The following is a 22,682-nucleotide window of genomic DNA, read 5'->3' as shown; positions in this document are numbered from 1 at the left end:
GAAGTGTGCATTCTCTCTGTAATTGGGCAAAGGAGCATTCTGCCAGTGAGGTGCAACGTGGCCACCTGTATTCCTGTTACTTGGATGGGTCAGCAACACTTGTGCTCCTGAGCTACAGGGCAGACAGCCCTCCCCTGTGTCTTGAGAATGTGGTGTGCCCAGACTAAATGGCTTTGATCTGAAACTAGATTGCTGGCTCAGAATGTGGTTAGCCCCGCATCTGGAGCTCTCTTGTATATTTCTCAGTGGGAAAGGAAGGCTTACATCCAATCCAGGTGGCAGATGGGTACTACTGAGGTGCAAACAGGATTTTCTGGCTGTGAAGTGGCTCTTATTTTGTTTTTACCTGATAATAGGTTTGAGGAATTACTGACCTTCCCAATTATTTGTTTTGTTTTGTTTTCCCAAGGAATTCCGTTTGCAAAATACCTGGGGCTAGGGAGTGGAGGCATGGAGTACATTCTGCCAGTCAAGAATATTTTGGTTCCTATTTTGAGCTAGGGAAGAGGAACCTCTGGCCTAGGGCTGAAATTTAACCTTGGTTTTGTTGTATTATTATCCAACAGATGATAAGGCTTCTGAGAGATGGAGATGAGTTAAGATATGGACCCAACCCTTAGAGCATATACTCCAATCAGAGTGCTAAAGATATGTGTAATTAACAGAGTTTAGAGTCATCACAGAGATACAGAAAGATGGGTGGCCTTTTGGAGGTGGAGCTGTGAATGAAGAGGATTTAAACCTGCACTAACCCTCCAGGGGGAACTGTGTGCAAAGGCAAAAGAGGCATGAACATAAAAGAGATGGGGTATTGGGAATGTTTTAGTAGGCATTCAGTGTGAAATAGGGGAAAGAGAACACTGATACTGTTTGGCTACCATTGCTGCAGTTAGATAGAGCACCACCTCTATGGAGGTGGATTGTGACTTCTGTTCTCAGTAGAAGTCAAGGATGAAGGGCTGTGAACACTGGCTAACTGACATGGGTAATACGTGTCCTCAAAAAGGAGATTGACTCTAGTGATCCTCAAACCTGGCTGCCTGAAGAATTTCTTGGCCTCACTGAAGGCTTACACAGTCAGAATTTTCAGGATGGGGAGTGAGTAATAAAAACAAGCAAATAGTAACAATGCCCCCCCCCCAATATTTCCTAGTTTTCTAAAGCAGCCTGGAAAGCACTGGGGTTGATCTCTCTGGCAGAAACTACTACGCATCCTTGGCCTTTGGCCTCATTTTTCTTGCTCTTTCTATTTTTGCCTCTTTGTATCGTTCCTGTGTGTGTCAGCTGTTATATTTGCCTCCCTTTTATCTCTTTTATCACTTTGGTCTTTGTTGGGGGTCCCTCCTTAAATTGACCCACTGCCTAGTGGACCATAAGGGAGAAATAAATTATCTTTCGGTGTTTGCAGCATTAATGGTATAAACATCAGTATTATGTAAACCTAAATTAAATAGGGGTTTTAGTTAGTTTGGCTCACTGGCTCTTAATTTGTCTTTTAGGATTTGATGGGGAAAGTTATCCTCACTGCAGTTAACTGCAGCCTTAAAGCTAAGTGCCCCATTAGCAGGAAGGTACAAGAACTGAAAACTAGCCTTTTCTTTTGCCTAATCTGGTGTCCTGCCTTCTGGTTCAGGTTATTCCCTCCCCTCATTTGTTTTTTCCCATTTCTGCAATTTAATGTTTAAGTGTTCGGCTGCAAGTCTGGCGTTTTAAGAAAACTTGACATCTTTGTTTTGCATTGTAATTAATCGACTTAGACTCTCCCATTCTGCTTGAAGCTCTGGAGGGCTCTGGGACCACGCATGTATTTCCTCAGACCCCTCTATGGTTTGTCTAGGTTGGAAGGATCCACCTGAGGGGTGGGGTGGGGGATTTGAATCCTGGTTCTGATCCTTTCTAGTTGTGTGACCTTGGGCTGCTTGTTTAACTTGAGCTTGTTCCTTATCTGGAAAACAATCATAATAATGGCTGCCTCCCTGGGTTGTGGTGAGGTTGAATTGAGATAAAGTCTATCAAGTACTTGGCCCCCCATGAGCCCAGAAAAGGGAATTTAATACCGTTGTAGAATCCTGGAGGCTGATTGGCAGTTGCTCCAGCACCTCCTCCCAGTTCCCCTTACTCCCTACCTTCCTTTCACCGAGGCTTACTGAGCTTTCTGAGCTCTTGCTAGGCTTTGAGGATGATTACCCAGACATGGTCTCTGGCCAGGAATGCTCACAACCTAGTGGGAAGACTGACCCATAAGCAGCTAGCTATGTGGAAGTTTTTAAAATTATATGAAAAAGCTGCGCCGGCCACGCACATGTCTCCCCTTTATGTACCAATCCTAAAAGGAAATGAGGCTTTGATTCTTAGTGAAATCTATCTGCTATTCCCATATGGAAAAGAAACCCAGAAATTTGCTGTAGAATCAGTCTCTCTCTCCCACCCTGTCCCCTTTCCTCTCCTTCAGTAAAGGGTACCACTCAACGGCAGTTTAATAATTCCTAGAACAGAATACATTCGTCTTTGGGCTGGTGATAGCTAGGTCTTTAGACATACAGGCATCCTTTTGAAAGTGCATCTTCATTTTTTTTTTTGCTCTTGAGTTTTAAAAAGTTTAATTTCCAAATTCCAGTTGTGGAAAGGCAGGGAGCCCAGCCACAGATGTCAGTCTAGAATTTTGGATTTATTTGAATTGGGAGATTAAAGTCAGAAAGCCAAAGGCATGCTGACAGCTGAACAACAGGACTGTATTGGCAGATTTGGGATGGATGGTTTGTAGCTAATTGGGGCCCCAGCTGTGCCCTGGGGGACCAGCAGTTAAAGAGAAATCAAGGTCACACGGTGCCTGTAGTCCACAACACATTTCATTTACTCAGCACATATTTGAGTGTGGGAAACACAGATGACAATCAAAAAATCACCTCAATAAAAATAAATACGGTGGTGGATAGTGCCATGTGTATGGAATAAGAGGACCTGACTTATGGGAGTTGGAGGAGGCTAAGGGGTGGGGGATCTTCCTGGAGAAGTAGCTTCTGAAGATAGCCCATATATGTCTTACCGTATTTTCTAAATCATTGTTTTCTTAATAGATCTCTATAGTTCAACTAGCACCCTGCCTGGAGGCAGAGGGATGGACCAGATCCCTCTCTGGGTCACAGATCATGTGAAAAATGTATTTGTTTTGTTTTAACCAGGACTATGATCTCAGAGCAGGATTAAACACAAAAGCAAGGACCGATGTTGAGCTGAAGGGCGGCTGGGTGAAAGGGCAGATTTGGCCCTGTTGCATGTGCGGTGGAGGCCGGGTTGGGGGATCCCTTTCCTTGGCCTGAACCAAAGTCAGACACTTCATTGTTCTCTGACTCAGTCTTGTCTAGAACAGCAGCTCAGACTGCTCTGGGGGTTTTGTGGGGACCACCCTGGGAGAAGACTCCTAGGCTGGAAGTCTGAGGGTAGGAGTCTAAGAGTCACTGCCAGCCTGGTAAGGGTTGCTTGGGAAGCTGCCCTGGGGGACACACAGAGACTGTGACTCCAAGGGCCTTGGGGAAGGGGGGAGGTGTGGGCAGAATGAGAAATGTTTCTGCTATCAAACAGCAGCCTGGTAAAACCATTAGAGGTTCATGTGGCATGGCTCATCTGAGCCACGATTTCATGGTACTACAGAGTTTCAGGCTCCATCTGCCAGCCCAAGTGAATTGGCGTCACAAGAGTTTTTCCTGGCTTTTTAACTTTGTGGAGCATTAATGGTGTGTGAATCCCATGTAATACCCAGAATGGATATTTTAAATGTGCTGGATAGTGGCAAAGTAAGGAGATTTTTTTAAAATGCCAGCTTTGCATGGCAGCATGGTTTCTCTGAGGGTCACTTATTTTACTCAGTTAACCTTTATCAAGAATCTCCAACATGCCGGGCACTGTGAGTCCTGGGGAAGCCACTGGGCAGGGGGAAGGTGTCAGAGATGCTGGACCAGGAACTGCAGGAAGTTCCCAGTTTTGTAGGGACATATGTACATGAACAGTGTGATAAAATGCCATTCCAGAGAAAAAATAATTTTTGCGTGTGTGCTGGGAGAAGGGGCAACCATCTCTGCTTAGGGTCTTGCTTGAGCCGAGTATTAAGGGATGAGCAGGCATTTACTAGACAGAGAAGGTAGGTTAAGCAGGCATTGCAGGTAGCTGAAACAACTTGAGGAGAGGCAGAGGGTAGTGACTGAGCTTAATCTGTTGGGAACAGGTTGTGAGTAGGGTGGGGAGATGATGAGACTATCAGGAGATAGTCTCATTGGGCCCATGCTCTTGGTGCCACCTGAGGGGTTGGACCGTGTCCTATAGGCTGCTAGGAAACCACTGGAGGTTTTGAAACATGAGAGAGATGTGATCAGATTGTGTTTTATAAATAGAATTCTAGAATGGGCTAGAGAGGTGAGAGCTGAGTCAGGGAGACCAGTTAGGAAGCTGTCACGGTAGTCTAGGATGGGAGAGGATGGGCCTCTCATGGTGCTGCTGCTCGTGCCTGTGGGTCGGCAATGGGAGGGTGGATGTAAGAAGCAGAACCAACTGTCTAGGGGACAAATGAAGGGAAGGGGAAAGTAAAGGGTGTTTTCTGCTTGGGCAAGTGGGCATTCAAGAAGAAGGAACAGAATTGAGGTGAAGGTGATGGGAGCCAGGGGACTAGAAAAAGTGGCTTCGGACGTGTTTAGTTTGAAGTGCCTTCCGAGAAGTTAGCTAGAGGTGACCTTTGGAAAGGGCGTCATGGTTTCAGGAGTGGAAGGCACAGGTTTAGAAGGCTTAAGGGGATGTAGATAGTGCTCAGGGAGCAGGCAATCAGAGGCACGTAGTGGAAGCACCTCCAAGAAGGGAGAATAGCCAGGGAGATTGAGGCTTAGTCAGGGGAGGGTGGAGAAGAACCGGAGAACCATTAAGGAGAATTTCAGGAGAAGGTAGTTGAATGTGGCCCCACGGCCGAATAGTGTTAGCATTCAAAGGTATCAATGTTTGGACTTGGCATGTTGGAGACTGCCCATATTTTTGTTATTCAAAATCCTGGGTGTGATAAGTGATATTCATGAAGCCTTGCCAGAAGGCTCTGTAGCTCTTCTGTTCCTCTAGAGAGTCCATCTTTTATCACTGGTTCCAGCCAGACCATCAGAAATGAATGTTCTTGGGCTGCCCTGATTTGACCCCCTGTAGAACCCTCTTTTTACTCACTTTGGTCTTTGTTACGCTGTCTGTCTTCATGGAAGGGCGCTCTTAGGAAAGAATCTTGCAAGATGGTTACATGGTAGAGACTCCTGGGATATGCTGGGAATCTTGTCCACCGGATTGCTCGGTGTTATCTCTGTGACCACCCGCAGGAAAAATTTCTCTCAGAAAATTTGTGTCCTGAACAACCTGCCTACTCTGTATGCACATGTTCTAACAGATGCAAGCCTCACGTGGAGGCCTCCCCAGGTAAAGTGCTGACCTAAGGGCCACGTGGTAAAACAGTGCTCGCTAACAGACGTTGCAAAGACATTGTCCGGTAGCCGTCTCTGAATGGACATGTGAGGCTGGCATGTTCTGTGACCTCACTGATATCGATGTCTTAACAGAATGAAGGTTGGTGGATGGGTACTTTGCCCCGTGGCAGGATTCATCTGGCACAGACATCATTATTACATGGAAGCAGGACTTTAAGAGCTGGAGGAATTCTAGAGATCATGTAGGATTATCATCTGATGGATAATCCCCCTGAAATCAAGACTAGACCCTGTATCCTGGCTTGAGATGAATGGTTGGTTTTGTTTATGAAGGAGAAAGGCTTATTGAATATCCAAGCTGGTTTTTTATTATCACCAGGATGGATTTGAAGTACCACCTGGTCCCAGTGCTATAAAAGAGATATCTATAAAATGATGACATTGTTTTTCCTGCATGTCCTGCACATCAGCTCAGGCAGTTTTAATAGGATTTTCAAAGAAGTTTTCAACAGTGGCTGCATCCTGAGATTGGTAGAGTCAGTGCAGACTGCAGAGGCAACTTTTCCAATATAGCAAGTGATGTCGTGGTCTGTTGTTAGGAATGACAGCAATAATAGCAGGTCCCCAGCTAAGTCACAAAAGCCTACTTACACCACAATGTACCTTTAAGTGGATTAGTTTAGGCTCTAACCTCCTAACCACTGTGAGTCAACCTGGGGGACAGGAACCCTGTTCCTTTTGGTCTTGTGACTAGGAACAATTGTTGCGCTTTTCTTCCTTTGAAGTATGATTGCTAGTATGATTTGCTAGGATGATTGTAGCTAATCAAGGTTATCAAGTATTAACCATGTACCAGGTGCCATGTTAATGTCTCACTTGCATTATCTCCTTTGACTCTTTCGTCACCTCCAGAAGGTAGGCACTATTGCTATCTGCTCTCAGGCAATTTGCCAGTGATAATGTAGCTAGTGAGAAGAACAAAGACTGGATCCAAGTCCATCTGCCTGTAGATCCTGCACACTGGACTCAGCTGCTGCCGACTTCTCTCCTTAGGCTAGAGAACCTGGGGCTCGGTGCTCCCTGCTGCGAGTTCAGGATGCTGGTGGAATTAGGGAAAGAAGGCAGGCATTGTCCTGGGATAAAGGTCTTCTGTAGCCGTTCTCTCTTTCTGTCTCCCACTCCCAGAAATGGCTCGTGTGCTCCCTGACCACTGCCATCACCATGATTGCCTCCAATCAGGGCTTCTCTCGTTTCTCAGGGATGCTAGGACTGAACGTGGCTACTCATTCGTGCTCCTACCTTCCTGTCCTTAAAGCTAGTATTAAGTCCTTTTTAGGCTTTCTAAGAGGTGGGGTTTTTTGTAAAACCTAGACCCAGCAATGTAAAGAATAATCGTGGATGCCAATGTCAGGTCTTTGACTAACACCCAGGATTTAAAAAGACGTCTGTAGTCCAGAAGAATTGTGGTTTTCCTGGGGCATCTCAGCAGAGGGGCTGAGTGGAAGTTGTAAGGGGAGAATTGGGTTAGATGGGGCCTGTGGACCTACAGTAACCTTACCTCCTTCCTTACTGTTTGGAGAGGGGAGGGAAGGGCCTCCCATGTGTGTTACCTGCGGGGAGGTGGGCTGCTCCAGTCAGCCGCCCAAAGGGCAGCAGAGGGAGTTCAGTTCCATGGTGATACTTAGCCTCTGCTGTGTGCCCTGTGCTGCTGGGTTCAGGGGGTACAAAATTGGCTAAAACGTGGTCCCTGCTCCTGGAGCTTACCTCTAGTAGAGGATACAGAGGCAGAAAAGGATAATTTCAATTTTAATAGGGTTAAGATAGAGGTGAACACAGAGAGGCCACTGTGCCGATTGTTGAGGTGACATCTGAGCTGAGTCTCCGTGGACAAGTAAGGGCCTGGTGGGGAGAGGTGGGAAGCTTGTGTCAGAGTAGGGGGGAATGGCCTCAGTAAAACCATGGAAGCGTGAAGTGCAAGTGTGGTGTTTTAGGGGGGAACTGCAAAGAGTTTGGTCCAGGCTGCCCAATCTTAAGCACCTAAGAGAGTTCCTGGCACGTGGTAGACTCTTAAATGTCAGTGCAGTTAATGGAGTATAAGGTAGAGTATTAGGCGTAAGGTAGAGACTTAGATGAGTCTGAAGCCATCCTTGGTGTCAGCAGTAACACACACCTGGAATTAATTATATGGTTATTACATGCCAGACACATGCGGAGGACTTTGTATCTATTAACTTAGTTAATCTGCACAAGAGCCTTATGAGCTAAATAATATTGTTACCCCTATTTTTGATGAGGAAAGTGATGTCCAGAGGGGTTAAGTAATTGTCCAAGGCCACACAGCTAGTAAATGATGGAGCTGAGAAAAGAATTCTAGGTTTGGAGAAATGTCCCAAAACTACTGTCTCACAGGGCTGCTCGAAGACAGGTTTAAGGGCCTTAATGGGAGGCAGAGGCAGGCCACCCATTCCACTAGGAGAAATCTAGTTACACAGGCATCTGGTTCAACTTGGATAGAAAAGAGAAGGAATAAGAGGTTCTCAAAGGACCCCAAACTCCATGTCAGTCTGAACTCTTGGGCCTCCTTTTTCTTTCTTTTTTAAAGCAACAGCACCTTTTTTTTTTTTCTTTTTCATTTACCACTGCACTTTTGCTGTGTATTATGTGCCAGCTCTGTGTAAGCACTTAGATCAGGGGTCCTGAAACTTTTAAACAGGGAGGCAGTGCACATTTCCACACATGTGCACTGTGGCCCTGGGACGAGTCAGCTGCTGAGCAGGACAGGCAGTGATGGCAAAAACACCCCGCGGGCCGCATAAATGTCCTCGGCGGGCCGTGGGCCATAGTTTGAGGACCCCTGATTAGATCATCTGATGTGATACCTAGAACATGATGTAGGTTGGTGATATTAAAGAGCGCGGAGCTGAGGATCAGAGTGGTTGAATAACTTGCTAGAAGTCACACAGCTAGAAAAGAGAACTGGTTTGTGTGATTCCAGAGCCCACAGCTTTTCCAGGCTTTGCCTATTCCAAAACACCCCATGAAACCAGCAAGACAGAGGTACACCTTAGAGACAGGCCTGTCCCGTGTCTGGAGGAGGGACTTCCTGTAGTTTGTTACACCTCCTCACGTCAGTTTCTGGGGCTCTGTGTGTGGTGGCCCCGCCCAGCCTTGCCTCCCCATCATTCCTGAAGTTCTTTGTGACTCAACTAAAGAATTCATACCTCTTACCCCTCTGTCCTAGTGACACTCAAAAGGTTCTGTTTGGAGTCCCAGCTGCAATTGTGACTCCTTGTGGAAAAGTCTTGTCTGTCAGGTGGGCCAGCCGGGTTTGGCGTGCGTTCCCTGTGTGTTTGGCTCTTGAGGTGGTGTATTGAAGGTCTTTGTTTTTAATCATAATATTTCATGTTTTTTCTTTCCGTGCTGTTCAGCATAAGCCAGCTGGGGGTGGTAGCAAATCTTCCTTTAATTTCCACTGTGATGGATTATTAGTTCACTCAAAATGGTGTTTAATTTGTACATGTGCCCTGAGGCGTTTAAATATCAAGCTCATTTGATTATTGTCAGAAATCAATTTAGACTCCAATATGTTCAGTGAGCTGGACTCCTGAAGCCCCGTGGACCCATTAACAGGGGCTAAAGTCCTGATTAAAATGGCGAGTTCTGCAGCCCCATACTGTCTTTTCTTCTTTTTTAAAAAAAATCCATCTATTTATTTTCCTTCCCAAGAATGCACTCAAAGGGGAAACTCTTAAAATTGTCCCTGAAAAGGGAAGAAGATAGTACAGATGATTGCCTCTTTCAGTTCCTGGCTCCCAGCTCTCTCCTCTCACTCAGCCCCACAGGCCTCTCTTGATCCCACTTTGTCTTGCTTTCCACTTACCCCTGATTCCCTCTAGTTTGTCCTGTACCAGTTGAGCAGGATCCATATTTCAGCAAGCCACGTTTCCCCCCTGCCCCTTTTTCCTTCTCAGGGAAGGACTCACCTCTTTAGGATGGCTGTGAATTTACATTAAAGAGAGGAGCCAGGTGACTCTGGCAGCAGTCCAGTGCCTGTTGTCCAGGCTCTCCAGGTGGGTCCTAGCACCAGGCAGCTTGGGCCACAGCTTGCGTGGTGGATTTTACTCTCGTCTTTCTGAATTCTGAGCTGTGTCGAGGAATGAATGTGTGTGCACACGAGTGTGTGTTTGTGTATGACCAAACTCATTTAATGCAGAGTAGAAATCCTATTCTGCAGAAGGTAGCTTTGAATAAGTTTTGGGATTCAGATTTGAAGCTGAGCATAACCAGAAACCTCCGCCTGTGAAACTTTTTTTGGGTTTCCTACAGAAAAGAAGTGAGAGAAGAAATAATTCTACTCTGGGGAAATGCATAATTTAGAAGCTGTCTGCACGTATAAGAAAACAGACTGTAGCTGCTCTATAAACCCAGACTGGCAGCCAGGGTCATTGTTTCCTTTTCTTCCCGCAGTGTTTGTATAAGACAGATGGGTCCGGTGCTCCCCAGCAGGCAGGGAAGGCTGTGGACTTTGTTTGAAGTGTTTGGCCTGGGAGAAGCCTACTGCTCACTTTCCTATTTCCTTACCCTAACTCAACCACCGCGTCCTTTCCGGGAAATGCTGTCCTGGAAGAGGAGTATTGGAAAGGTTGAGAATATTTCAGGAAACTTCAAGTGGGGTACTTGGCTCTTTCTACCACCTGTGGTGCTTGGGCACCCAACAGGATTGGTCTACCATGGCTGCTTTGCCCCTTTACCTCACCCGCTACCCAGAGTATGCCCAGCATGTGGCGAAGGGGTTCTGGACCCCAGGGTTTATGTATCTTTCTTCCCCATCTCCTGTTCTGGCCAGGCCTAACTCTGAGGCATAGTTGAGGGAATTATTTCCCACTTCCGTATCCTTCAAGTATTTCTGTTAATGTTCAGTATAACCTGATTTCGTGGCTTTAAAAATAGAGGTGGGAGACTGAGCGGGGACTACATCATGCTCTGGCCCCTGTAAGTCTGAGTCCCTTCATCAGTCAGACATCTCACTTGTAGCTTGGTCATCTTGCATGTGGAGGCTCCTCGGCCCAGGACTGCAGAAGGGACATGCTCTTCCTGTGGGATAAGGGGTAGTGACTACTCTTGTCCTTTAGCCTAGTGCCAGGCAGTGGTGTTGGCCACCCAGGAAGAGTCCCAGGAGTGTGGTTGCCTTGATGACTTTTGTGGTGAAAAGAAGCTGTCAGGGAGGAGGACAGCTTCCTTTTGTAAGATTTGGTTCCAGTGAGGTTTAGAGGAAAAAGAGGACTATGATTTGCAGATTTTCTCTAAACATCCAGATGGATCCCAGACATAATCTAGCAAGGAAGATCTGATTTTGTTGTCTTCCTCCCCCTCTCTCTAAATAATTTTATCTTCAAAGCATGACGCAGGTGTTAATTAACACTGGCAGCTCTCCTGGGAGGTAGGCAAGTGGAAACACCACCCCCATTAGTGAAGCCCAGAAAGTAGACAGGTGCTGAAGCCTCAGGTGGGTGAGCCATAGAGAAGCAGCATGAGTCTTAGACCTTGTGGCTTTGCCTTCAGACCTTTACTTGGACTTCCTGCCACTTGGGGCACCCACCCTGGGGGCCACCCACTTTCTCAGTGTCCTTGATTCTCAATAGAATAAAAGAGCTGAGGCTGTAGTGGGAGAGATGTCTGGTACTGTGGGATGAGTAATGGAAAGTCTGAGAGTTTGGGGAGAAATTCTGGTAAAATTCACTGTTATTGTGAATTTTAGATGCAAGAGTCTGATTTCATTCACTTAAAAAAAAAAGAAAAAAGAGGTATTGAGATTTTACCTCTGAGTCAGGTATCGGAAAGAGGCTCACTTCTTCCAAGACAGCCAGCTAGCCATTAGAGGGGGCCTGCCCATCAGGAAGTCGATCCTTTGTATCCTATGCTCAATCCTTAAGCAAAGGCTGACATAGGATTTGCTGCTTCCATAGGTGATAGCTTCAGGTGTTGGCCTCTCGGCATCTGGAAAGGGTGAGAAACCCATATGTGACTGTTGCATGTAGCCAGTATCTAGAGGCGGAACTTCTCCTTCTCCTTTTACCACTCACCTTGGTTGGCTCAGGAGGGTGAGGCCCTTAGTCCTCTCCCTGGGGCCGTAGGTGGCACATCTTCAAGCCTGGCCTTATCTAGGGCTGCCCTGAATGGTGATCATGCCAGCGTGCTGGGTGTCTCTGGAGGGTACCCTGGTTAAGTGATGAATGTACTGAGTTGATACTGAACCTCCCACTCTAGATAAAGCAGCAAGACTGGAGTCTCCAGTGGTTTCTTTCTCATCCATTGAGCATCTTGGGCATAGTACAAGAAACAGACAGGGGATCATTTTATCCTGTAAGTTTTGCCCTCTGTCTAGGTGGCAGTTGGACTCTCCTTGCTTTATAGGAAGCCTCACTCCATCAGCTAATGACACTCCCCTTATCTTGATGTTGCAGGCTGCTGAGAGCCAGCCCTAGACCTCTGCTTGAGGGTCCTTCCTCTGAAGACATCACCAGTGTGTGGAGCCTGCCCCACACCCACCCCCTGCCAAACCACGGCCTTTACCTGTGTCTTCCGGTGTTTCCCGTGCGACCCGTCCTGTGGGAGTGCCTCGTGGGCCGCCCCGGAGTTCACTCCACGCTCAGCGGCGCCAATGGTGAAGATGACAAGATCCAAGACTTTCCAGGCGTACCTGCCTTCCTGCCACCGGACCTATAGCTGCATTCACTGCAGAGCTCACTTGGCCAATCATGATGAACTAATTTCCAAGGTACATGTTTCCTGCAGGCCTTCCTTGCCTGCCCCTCCGGGAGGGTGCTTACTGCTCCTAGGCTTGCAGAGGTGCACAAGCCCTCCCCAGGAGACCAGGCTGTCTGTACTCCTCCTTTCTTACAGGGGAGGCCGACCCGAGTGACTGTCTCACTCAACTGAGAAATAACTCGCAAGTTGGAGGGACAGGGTAGTTCATTTAATTTGTTAGATTGGAAGTCAGATGTCATCCCTGTTGGAGGTTTTGGGGGCTAGCAGTTTGCAGGCCAGAGAAGGGATGGGCTGAGCAGTGATTGGAGCCTTAAGCTCTGCTTGCTTGGTTTAGGTTGGCAGTTGAACACGGTGAAACTGACTTCTAAGAAAGCGACCCTCTTATAAGAGGAGTTCCTTAGCTGAGATGAAATAGTCCCTAGGAAAGTTGTGAGACTATGGAAGTACTAAAATGGGTGGTCTTTGGGGAGGACCAAAAATACCTGGTTGAAGAGTTGACCCACTGGCCTGTGGGGGCCTTTAGGTCTTATACAAGAGGTAATATGCTGTGAAGTTTGGTCATAATGAGACGAATGAAACCCTGTTTTTCCTGAGGAGCTTTGGCAGCTGCTTCCTAAACTTGGAGCTAGTTGGGTTACTAATAAATAAATAAACCCAGCATCCCTGTTGTGCAGTCCAGGAACTGGATCCTTCAGGCAGCATTCTCAGGGGAGCTGCCTCCCTCCTGGCCCTAGATTCCCAGGGGAGGAGAAACAGGTTTTACTAGGCAGCATGACAAAGACATCATGGGAGACTTTTCCCTTAAAAAGCGTCTTTACCCAGAATCCATCTTCCTACCATAAAGTAAAATAAAAACAAACAAACCTTTATGCAGACCCAGATGAACTTAGTTGTTTTTTTTTTTTTTTTTTTTTTCTGTAATCAATGTTCTGATCTATTTACAAGAGCTGCTGGGAAAGGTGGCATTGCTTTCTTGCTTCTGGTTTGCTAACCTCAGCCAGAGAGGGGCAAAGGATCCAGCCGATGGTTATAGAACAGTACTATCCAGCTAGCTGGTTGGACACAGGAAGTGGAGAAGGCTGCCCAGACAACCAAGTCTGTGGTAGTGGGGGTTCTCAAGTCAGGCCCAAGGACTGAATCCCTCCTAGGCCTATTCCAGGGTATAGGGCTACCACAGAGCTGGACTCCTGGAGCCCTATCCTCTGGCCAGACTTTCACTCTGCCCCATTGTACTTTCTCTTTCTTAATTTTCTGCAAATTACTCTCCTTTATGCTGTTTATATTTCAGTCAGCCTTTAGTTTTCTTCTCTTTCAACTTATCAGTCCTTTCTCAGACTCTCTTTGAATTTTAGAGAACCCCTTAAGTCTGGAAGTTTGGATGTGGGGAGGCTAGGTCAGTGAGGGAAGAGGAGTCACAGGGAGTAAATCCCAGTCCCCTGGGCATTGGCAGTGGCCTGCAAACTTAGGAGGGGAATTGTGAATTGTCCTTTTTTGGAAAATTTCCGGAGAAGGTGTTTGCCTGTCTCTAGTGGGGAAGCCAAGGCATCATTTTAGTACCAGGAAGAAGGGCTCTGTATCATGATACATTGAGGTACCAGTAAAGTGTATTTCAGCACCGTCTATGTAGTAAAAACTGCTACTTGACACTTTATAAATGTTATCTCACTTAACCATCATAAGAAGTCTTTAAGCTAGGTGATGTTAGTTATAGTTTATACAGATGGAGAAGTTGAGACTCATAAAAGTTGTCCAAGATCTCAAATCAGAGGCTCACAGGAGAGGGAGTGATTACTTTGAGTAGGTGCTCAGGAAGGACTTTTGGAAGAGGCAGTTATTTGAGCTGGGCCTTGTAAGACAGGCAGAAGCTGAATATATGCAGATGGTAATGGCCTTCAAAGTTTGTCTTACCTCTTTGGTCTGGTATACAGAGCCTTTGACGATCTGGCAGAGCCTAGCTTTTGAGTTAGGTCTCCTGCCAGTTCCTCACTTTGTTTCAGCCACTGGGCACTAAGCAATGTTCCCTGATATGCAGGCAGGAGTATTTCAGGGCTCTGCCTCTACCACGAGTGCCCCTCCTTCCTCTCTCCCGTGGGCCTTTCCACGTGCTTGGGCTATGGCCTGTCAGCTTCGTGTCTCTCAGTCAGAACTTGACCCATGGCGAGAGCTCAAGAAATGACCAATTAGACAGATGGATGGAGCTTGAACCTTGGGAGAAGACAAGTAATGAGCAAAAAATGACTTTGTTGGCTTCATGTCCTCCTTCCTGCCCCTTTTGGGGCAGAAAGACTCATTCACAAGTCCAAGCCAAAGTCAGCACGGGCTTGGGTTTCATTGGCTCCAGCCGGTGCACAGATGGGGTGCATTAGAGCTTGATGATTTAGAGAGTTGGGTGAAATGCCTGACTGTGGGGAAAGTGTGAGGGAGCTGTGGTTGGCATTGCACAAAGAGTCCTTTATTTCCCTCCACAGCCACCCCTGGCGTTAAATAATCTATAGATTCTTACGCAGGTCTGCTTAATGGAAAGATTGCTGCCCCAGCCCCCTCCTTGGAAAATAGGCCTTTCTTTTCATTCTTTCACTCTCTTCTATTTAAGAAAGTTCAAGGAGAGAATGTCTCTCCTGTTCTTCCTTCTTGACTTAATCTCTTATGCAGTTTCAAAATCTGCCCAGTGGGAGTTAGGAGCTGGGAAGCAGATAACTGGAGCTGAAGCAGCAGTGTAATTAAATGATACTTTGTACTTGTAATGTAGGGCCTTTGGTCTGAAAGCTTGACATTTGTTTGGTGCAAAAAAAGAAAGCGAGTCTGCATTCATTATGAAGTGATACAAAGGTCTGAGTATGTGGCTAGCAGAGAACTGGACCAGAACTTCAAGCACCCTTCCTGTCAGTGTGCCTAAGCCTACATGGAAATGTATAGTTGTAAGTATTTAGAAGCAGTTAGAGTCTATATTGACATGGTGGTGGAAAGAATCCTGCACTGGGCTTTCCACCTTCCGAGCTTCTTCTAGCTCCCTAGAGGCTTCGTTGCCTGCAATCAACTGTTTAACCTGAATCTTAGTTTCTTGCTCATAAAATGGGTAAAATAATATTTGCTGTGTTTATGGGCATCTTAATCCACTAGGGCAGCCAAAACAAAATACCATAAACTGGATAGCCTGCACACAACAGAAATGTATTTCTTACAGTTCTGGAGGCTGGGAATTCCAAGATCAAGGTGCTACCAGATTCAGTGTCTGGTCAGGGCCTACTTTCTGGTTCATAGCTCCTTCTCATTGTAACCTCAGAATGGCACAAGGGAGGGATCTCTCTGGCCACTTTCTAAGGACACTAATCCTATTCACAGGGGCTTTGCCCTCCCAACCTAATCACCCTCCAGAGGCCCCACCTCCTTATGCTATCATCTTGGGTGAAGATTTCAACATATGAATGGGGGTGGCACAAACATTCAGACCATATCAAGTGGCTAGTAGCTAGCATAGTGTGTGCTTACTACGTGCCATCCCCGTAACAGCCCTTTGGGGGAGGCATACCTTACTGGGGAGAGAGAGCAGGTTTCTCATTGGATTGTTACAATGCTCAGGTGAGATCATGAATGTGTGGGTGGTTTGCAAGTCACAAAGCTCTATGCAAATATTTTATAAAGTAGACCATTTGCTTATCCTCATCTTACTGTCCAAAAGGAAAAAAAGGCAATGGAGTGGGTTGGAAAGGATTGTTTTTGCCTGATACCAAGCAAATTTAGTTTAGCCAAGATCACTTTGCTTTGGAACCTGGAGCACAGGGGTTGGATTTGGGACAAGGGCAATGGATAGCTGAGTTGATCTGTAGAAGGTAACACAGCATTTGATCTGTAGGATTGGGGAGGGGACTCTTTGAATTGATGACAGAACTATCTAGGGAATGTGCTGAGGCCTCCTACAATTTCTTTCTTAGGGGGTGTTGTGGTCTAAATGCTGGCGTGTTTGCACCCAGAGGTATTTTGAGTTGGCATGAGGAATTGCTCACATTGTTGTTTCTTGCTTAATGGTGCAAGCCCTAGTGTATAAAAATATGCTTTGGTTATAAAATAATAATAGCTTCAATTGGAACAGTTAGTTGCTCTAAGTGAGAATAACCTAAACACTCATTTCAGTGGACATGATCTATTATGGAGACCTGAATCTTCATGTGGCATTTGTATGAAAAATTTCTGTCTATAGTCCTTTTGCCTCTCTCCTGCCAGTGCCTCAATGGCATTGTGGAGTAGGCCATCTAGGAAAGGTGTACAGGATTAATCTGTCACATACCCACTTTGGGGACTTGTGACTTCCTTCCATGGCACAGGCTGCCCTAGTGCTCTGGGTCGGTGGAGGAAAGGTATCACAGGAGGCTATGGAGTGGGAGCCTAGTGCAGATGAAAGGAAGGAATCTTTTTTCACCCTTAAATGATATAAGTTATTGTCATGTGAGGTTTTTAGGTCAGATTGTCTTCTGGTGACAAAAACAGGATTCCCAAAATTGCAGATCATCTGATCCAAGCCCCTCTTAATGACAAAACAGGCCACAGGTGACTCGGTGGGTGACCTGCCTGCGAGCACAGCCTCAGAGACAAGGATCTCTACCTCGTACCACTCAACTGCGTTCTGTGTGAGGAGCCCTGACCTGACTTGTTCTCCAGTACCAAGCAGTCCTTCTGAAGTTGGGGATATTTAGGAGACAGGTTGTTTTTGTTCCCTGTGGGGTTCCATTGGGCTTCCAGTGGTAACACTTTTGTTTTCCCTTCCTGCCTAGAAATTAGATGCAGCATTGCTTAGAGAGGCAGGGAGTAAGATGGTCTAAAGCTTTGTGTTGATCCAGTGGCTGCTCTGCCCTCAGTTTCCCACCTCTGGCTCTGAGCCGTGGTCTTCTACACCAGTGAGTCTCAAAAAGACTTTTATACCCAGTGCAGTGGCTTAGAGGTAGAGCAGGAGGAGGGGATGCTGGTATGGAAGTGCAAAGATCTGTCCCATCCTGTGCTGTGCCTGTCAGCGTAGGGATTTATTCTCTTAATTCCCACTGCCCACCAGTTTGTGTTCTTAATGTACAGTAAGACTACTCTCTGAAATACTAATGCAATTATTTATTTATTTTTTTGCCAGCACCGCGATCTTGTAAAATGCAATTATTTATGTCCTGAAAACTTCATGTAAATAATAAATACAGGAACAGAATTTCTAAAAATCCCCTCATTTCTTTTTCTCTAGGTGCCCTGGACAGTGGTATGGTGAGCATTGGGGTGTATTGCTAGTAGGGTTAGTGTGTGCTGCATCACATCACACAGCATAATCCATAAAGATTATATGTAACACAAGATGTGGGTCTTGAAGATAATTGTTCCATAAACTTATCTAACTTCCAAATATTTGTTGACTTCTAATTTTGTTAATTGAGTTTGTTGATATCCAACGGATGTATGCATACTGATTTTTACAAAAACCATATTTGAAGAAAACTAGTGTTTCTATTTTAAAAGGAGGGGTTAAAAAAACCCACACCAGGTTGCATGAATAAATGTCCATTTCAGAAAAAGTTAACTTTTTGTTTCTAGAATAGTGGGACCTGCCTCTTTACCAGATTGATCTATGGGTTCTAAGAAACAGAAGGTTGACAGCGGCTGCTCTGTATGACCCATACCAGAGAGGGTGCCTTTGCCGCTTTGCGGTCGAATGCCAGTGTCTCTTAAACAGCAGTTCTAAGATACAGCAATGGCAGAAGTGATAAATTATGGACGAGTTTCAAAACATATTCAACCAATTTGGCTTTTGTAAAGAGAATCACATTCCCAACTTCAGATTACTTCTTTTCCTCAACTACCTGACCTCTGAACGCCCTGTCTTCTACTAATGAAGTGTTAGCTCTTCCATATTCTTGCAGTGCTATCTCTTGACCACCCAGGAAGGAGTGACAGGTGAATTGCCAGTACAGAAATTCTCCAGACAGAGAGGGATGTGGCTAGAGTACAGTGTTTCTTGGTGAAATGAAACTATTTGGACCTTGTAAAATATAGTATCTTATGGTATATTCCCTACTTACAGACAGAGATTGAACCAATTCAGGGTAAAATGAGCTCAAATGAGGCTGGGATAATTTGAATAGCATAGTCGGTTCACGGTGGAACCATTTTAATGGGATCTCAAGAGTTTCTGGCATATGTGGGTGATGGCAGTGGGGCCAGTGCCTCTACTTGCCTTTTCTTCTCATTGGCACTATTCTGTCATTGCATAAATACTAAGTGTGTACTGTGTGTGTGTGTGCACATGTGTAACACTATACTAAATATTATAATAATACTCTCAAAGATACTATCCTCAAGGAACTTTTATTCTAGTTGCGGAGATAATAGATCCATAAATCATTCCTTCTGGAAGTTTCTACTTCACTTTATGTTTCTCATAAAGCAGTTAACACAGTGTGATTACTCATATCTCCCGTGAGCCTGTGAACTACTTGAGGAGATGATTGTTACGCCATTTTTGTGTCTCTGGCACCAGCACAGCTCCTAAGACTAGTAGATTCTCAGTGAGTATTTCAGTGAATGACTATGAGTCATTCGAAGCAAGGTGTCTCTTCATCAGGCAGTCTCAATCTGGGGTCCATGGAGTATCTTCAGGGGGTCCCTGAAATTATATGGGTAATTGTATGTGCATGTATATTTTTCTAGGAAGGTTTCCATAGCTTTCATCAGGTTCTCAAAGGAGTTGTTGGTTGAAAAAAAAAACAAAAACAAAAAACAAAACCCTAAACTTGATCCATCTTTCTAGAAAATGAAGTTCTGGAAAGACTTGGTGGAAGAAGTGGCATTGAGCTATGCCTGGAAACATGAACTTCACCATGTGGTGGAGGAACCAGTAAATAGAGCAGCAGGAACAAGGAATCAGGCAGGGAGCAGCCATTCTTCTGGGTTAGACATTGAGAAACTGTGGAAACAGATTGAAAGAGTAGGTTGAAGCCAGGTTGTTAGAAGAATAGAAGTTAGGACTGTATCCCGTTGGCAGGTGGGTGCTCCTGAAGACTTCTGGGCAAGTAATGATATGACCGGGAAATGATCAGTGTTGCTGTGGTGTGGTAGATGGACTGCTGAGGAAGAGGCTAGAAATGGGGTAACTCCTAGGGGCACGGTGGCTCACGCCTGTAATCCTAGCACTCTGGGAGGCAGAGACATGAGGATCACTTGAGGTCATGAGTTCTAGACCAGCCTGGGCAAGAGCGAGACCCTGTCTCTACTAAAAATAGAAAAATTAGCTGGGCCCAGTGGCCTGCCTCTGTAGGCCCAGCTACTCAGAGGGTCGAGGCAGGAAGATTGCTTGAGCCCAGAACTTTGAGGTTTTCCTGAGCTGGGATGATGCCACTGCACTGTACCCAACCCTGGGGTGACAGAGGGAGACTCTGTCTCAGAAAAAAAAAAAAAGGAAATGAAGAAATCAGGCAACTAGTATGTTCTTTCCCATAGTCTGAATGTGCTCCGGCACATGGTGGTCATTTAGTAAATACTTGTTGCCCACTGTTTGGCAAAGAAATACAAGCATTGTATGGGTTTTTTTTGTTTGTTTGTTTGTTTTTTTGAAATTGTCTCGATCATTTGTAGGCATGAAGAAGGGAATTGAGTCCAGGAAGTCACGCTCTTTCAATAGGAGACAGAGCTGTCCCACAGCCATGTCTGCTCCCTGTGAAAATTAATGATCTGGGCATATGTAGAGTCACTTGCCAATTTATTATAAAGGGAGCTGCTGGTACCAAATCTGGTGAATCATCTGTGTTTTTCTGCTGCAGACTGCAGGCGGCTAGAGCACGAATCTGCTCAAATGTGATCCTTTCTATGTGGTTACTTTAAATACCAAAAGGAAATGTTGACTTGAGCGATGAGGTGTACCCTGAAAATTAACTCCGTGGTTTGCAGATGCCTGTAAGCTTCCAGTCATAAGATTGGTTTGTACATTAGTGTCTAGGCATTCGGCAAGGACACTGGTAATTAAGCTTGCATTCCTAGTCAAAATCCGAAGAAACTCTTTTTCAATAGGGTGTTCACCCTGGGAAGCAGGAAGTAGGTGCAGGACCCCCTCCCCCCATGTTTTTGTTTGAGCACCAGCACTCCGTCTGGCCTCTGGAATGATAAATCTGCTCATTGCTGGTTGTTTGTATTTTGGGGCCTGACCAGAAACTGTGTCCTATACAGTTTGACGTTTCTTGTGCTTTAAACATGTCAGGCCCTAGGCTAGGTGCTAGGGATAAGGAGATGAAGCCAATGTAATTCCTGCACTCAAACGGCCTATGATCTTTAGGGACCATGGGAATGCAAGGCTCACCATGGTGGGCAGAGGAGTATTACAGATGAGGTTGTTTGGTGCCATAGAAAACACACAGCATGAAAAAAATGCATTGCTGCTGTTAAATACTGTCATATTTATTGAGCACCTACTGTGTGCCAGGAGCTCCTTTAGAAATTTTACTTACTCTTAGAACAAGATGGGGATTAAGTGACTAGCCTAAGGCCATAGGTTGTCACCAGATAGGTTCAAATCCAGATCTGTTCATGGCTTTTTAGCACAGCTAGTGTCGCCTAGGTAGCTCCTTTTGGCATTTGCCATTTTATGGTCTCTCTCAGTAATGTTTGTGGTAAATCCTACCCTTTCTTCCTCCTGTCATTTCCCTTGGCTGGAGAATCATCTTCCTCATCTCTCTACTCAATCCATTCTTGAATACCTGCTCAGTGTATTTTCTTCTGGGAAGGCATCATGCTCTATAGGATACTCTCCCTTCTCTGAACGTCTATAGCACTCACTGCCTGGTTGTTCATTCGGCAATTAATAATTGCTCTTGTGGTATGGTCTGTGTTATTGTGGTTGCATGTACTTTTTATGTGTAATTGTCTTGTTTCCTAACAAGATTCTAAATGTCCTTGAGTCATAAACTCAGAATTTGGGTGCCGAAAGTACCTTTGAACCTGAGTTTTCTAGTACAACTCCTCATTTTTCAAATTGGGAAACCAAGGCCCAGAGAGAAACTGAGAAAGCCCCTTGATTTTGAATTTTGCTGCTTCCTCCCCATCATGCCACATACAGCCTTGCACATAACAGGTACCTGTGAATGCTGGAGGCAGCCCTGTGAGAGAGGGCTGGCAGCTGGGAAGATGAAAGTACCAAGCTGGATACTCTTGAGCAAGACTGTTCACCTCTCTGGCTCTCCTTTTTCTTCTTCCATCCAAATGTCCCCATCTTCTGATTTTAGCATAGTAGCATAAGATGATATGAGGCAACATAACTCAGCAGTTTACATTGTAACTTCTGAGCCAGACTGCTTGGGTTCAAACCCTGGCGTGTTCACTTGGTAGCTTGCACATTAAATTAACCCCTCTGTATCTTAACAGCCTCATCTGCAAGGAATAATACTAATATTAGATACCTGATAGGATTTTTGTGGAAATTAAATGAGGTAGTCTATGTGAAGTACGAAAATGGTAGCCCAGTAAATGTTGGTAGCTGTTTTCACTCTTTGAATATTCACTAAGCAAAACCAAATGGCAAGTGACCTTAAACCTAACCAAGGCCTGGCACCCATAGCAGCCCTGACATATTTGCTCGTTTCTCTTTGAGAGTTTCAGCCATTGCCCTTGAGCTTTACAGTTGTCATCAGTGGCCTCTATAATCACTGAGTCTCTTGTTCCTTATCACTCCAAGGGGACTGCCAGGTCTCCGGAGGTAATTAAATAACAGCAGCGGCGCCTTCCACTGCTGCTCTCTTGGGCCTTACCTGCAGGCAGCAGTGAGGTCTCTCTAGAATTTAAATGGAAAAATCTGCCCCTGCCTCTTCCTTTCCAGTCTGTCAGGTGGTTATTTTGCCTCTGACCCACACAAGGACCTCAATCTGTGACAACAGCAACCCAGGCAGCTGGACAAGACGTCCCTGGCCTGGGTGTTGGAGCCATAGCTGAGCATTGAGCATTGCTTGTCAGTTAGTTCATTTTGTGTTGCTTCAGGGTGGGGGTAGGGGTTTCTTTTGAAAGGAGCCATTTTCTTTATCTTTAAAAAAAAAAAAAAAAGGAATCTCTAATACCTGAGTATCAGTGCTTTGTTTCCAAAGTACTCAGCAAAGCTCCTGAGAGGAGGGTTTGACCTGGTGACCCAGAGTATTACCAATGGGGTCAAGGCTGCCAAGCCCAGGAGAGCTTTAGCTCTACTTCCCTCCCCTGTCTGGCTTATTGCTGGTGGCTGGACAGTGAGTCAGAGCGGGGTGGGGAGGAGAGGAAGAGAGGAGGAGATGGCTCCGCCAGCTGCTGCTAAAAACAACAACATCTAATCAGTCCATAAACTCCCTCCCCTCCAGACCACAGTGCTTGTTAAGAGGCAGAGCAGGTGGCACTGGTTCTCTCCTCCCCTCCCCCCCCTGTCCTCTGACACCCCTGGGTCTTTGAAGGGGTAACTTATGATCATCAAAAGGAAAGTTATCTATTTTG

At 45.7% G+C, this 22,682-nt stretch overlaps 1 protein-coding gene across 4 annotated transcripts in view; it reads left to right on the top strand.

The window, feature by feature from the left end:
• Positions 1-22,682, top strand: part of YPEL2 (yippee like 2) — a 61,127-nt gene that overhangs the window by 6,074 nt on the left and 32,371 nt on the right. For 3 of the 4 annotated variants that reach the window (XM_012769609.3, XM_012769373.3, XM_012769448.3), the window contains exon 2: positions 11,912-12,225. In XM_012769609.3, the coding sequence (XP_012625063.1) occupies positions 12,109-12,225 (117 nt within the window). In that variant the 5' untranslated portion in view covers positions 11,912-12,108. Of the gene's footprint in view, positions 1-9,197; positions 9,518-11,911; positions 12,226-22,682 lie in introns of those variants that run through there. The other variant, XM_012769692.3, reaches the window with a different exon arrangement.

Source organism: Microcebus murinus, chromosome 18 (assembly GCF_040939455.1).
Source record: "Microcebus murinus isolate Inina chromosome 18, M.murinus_Inina_mat1.0, whole genome shotgun sequence".
Classification (NCBI taxonomy): domain Eukaryota; kingdom Metazoa; phylum Chordata; class Mammalia; order Primates; family Cheirogaleidae; genus Microcebus; species Microcebus murinus.
This window is presented reverse-complemented; position numbering and strand designations above follow the sequence as displayed.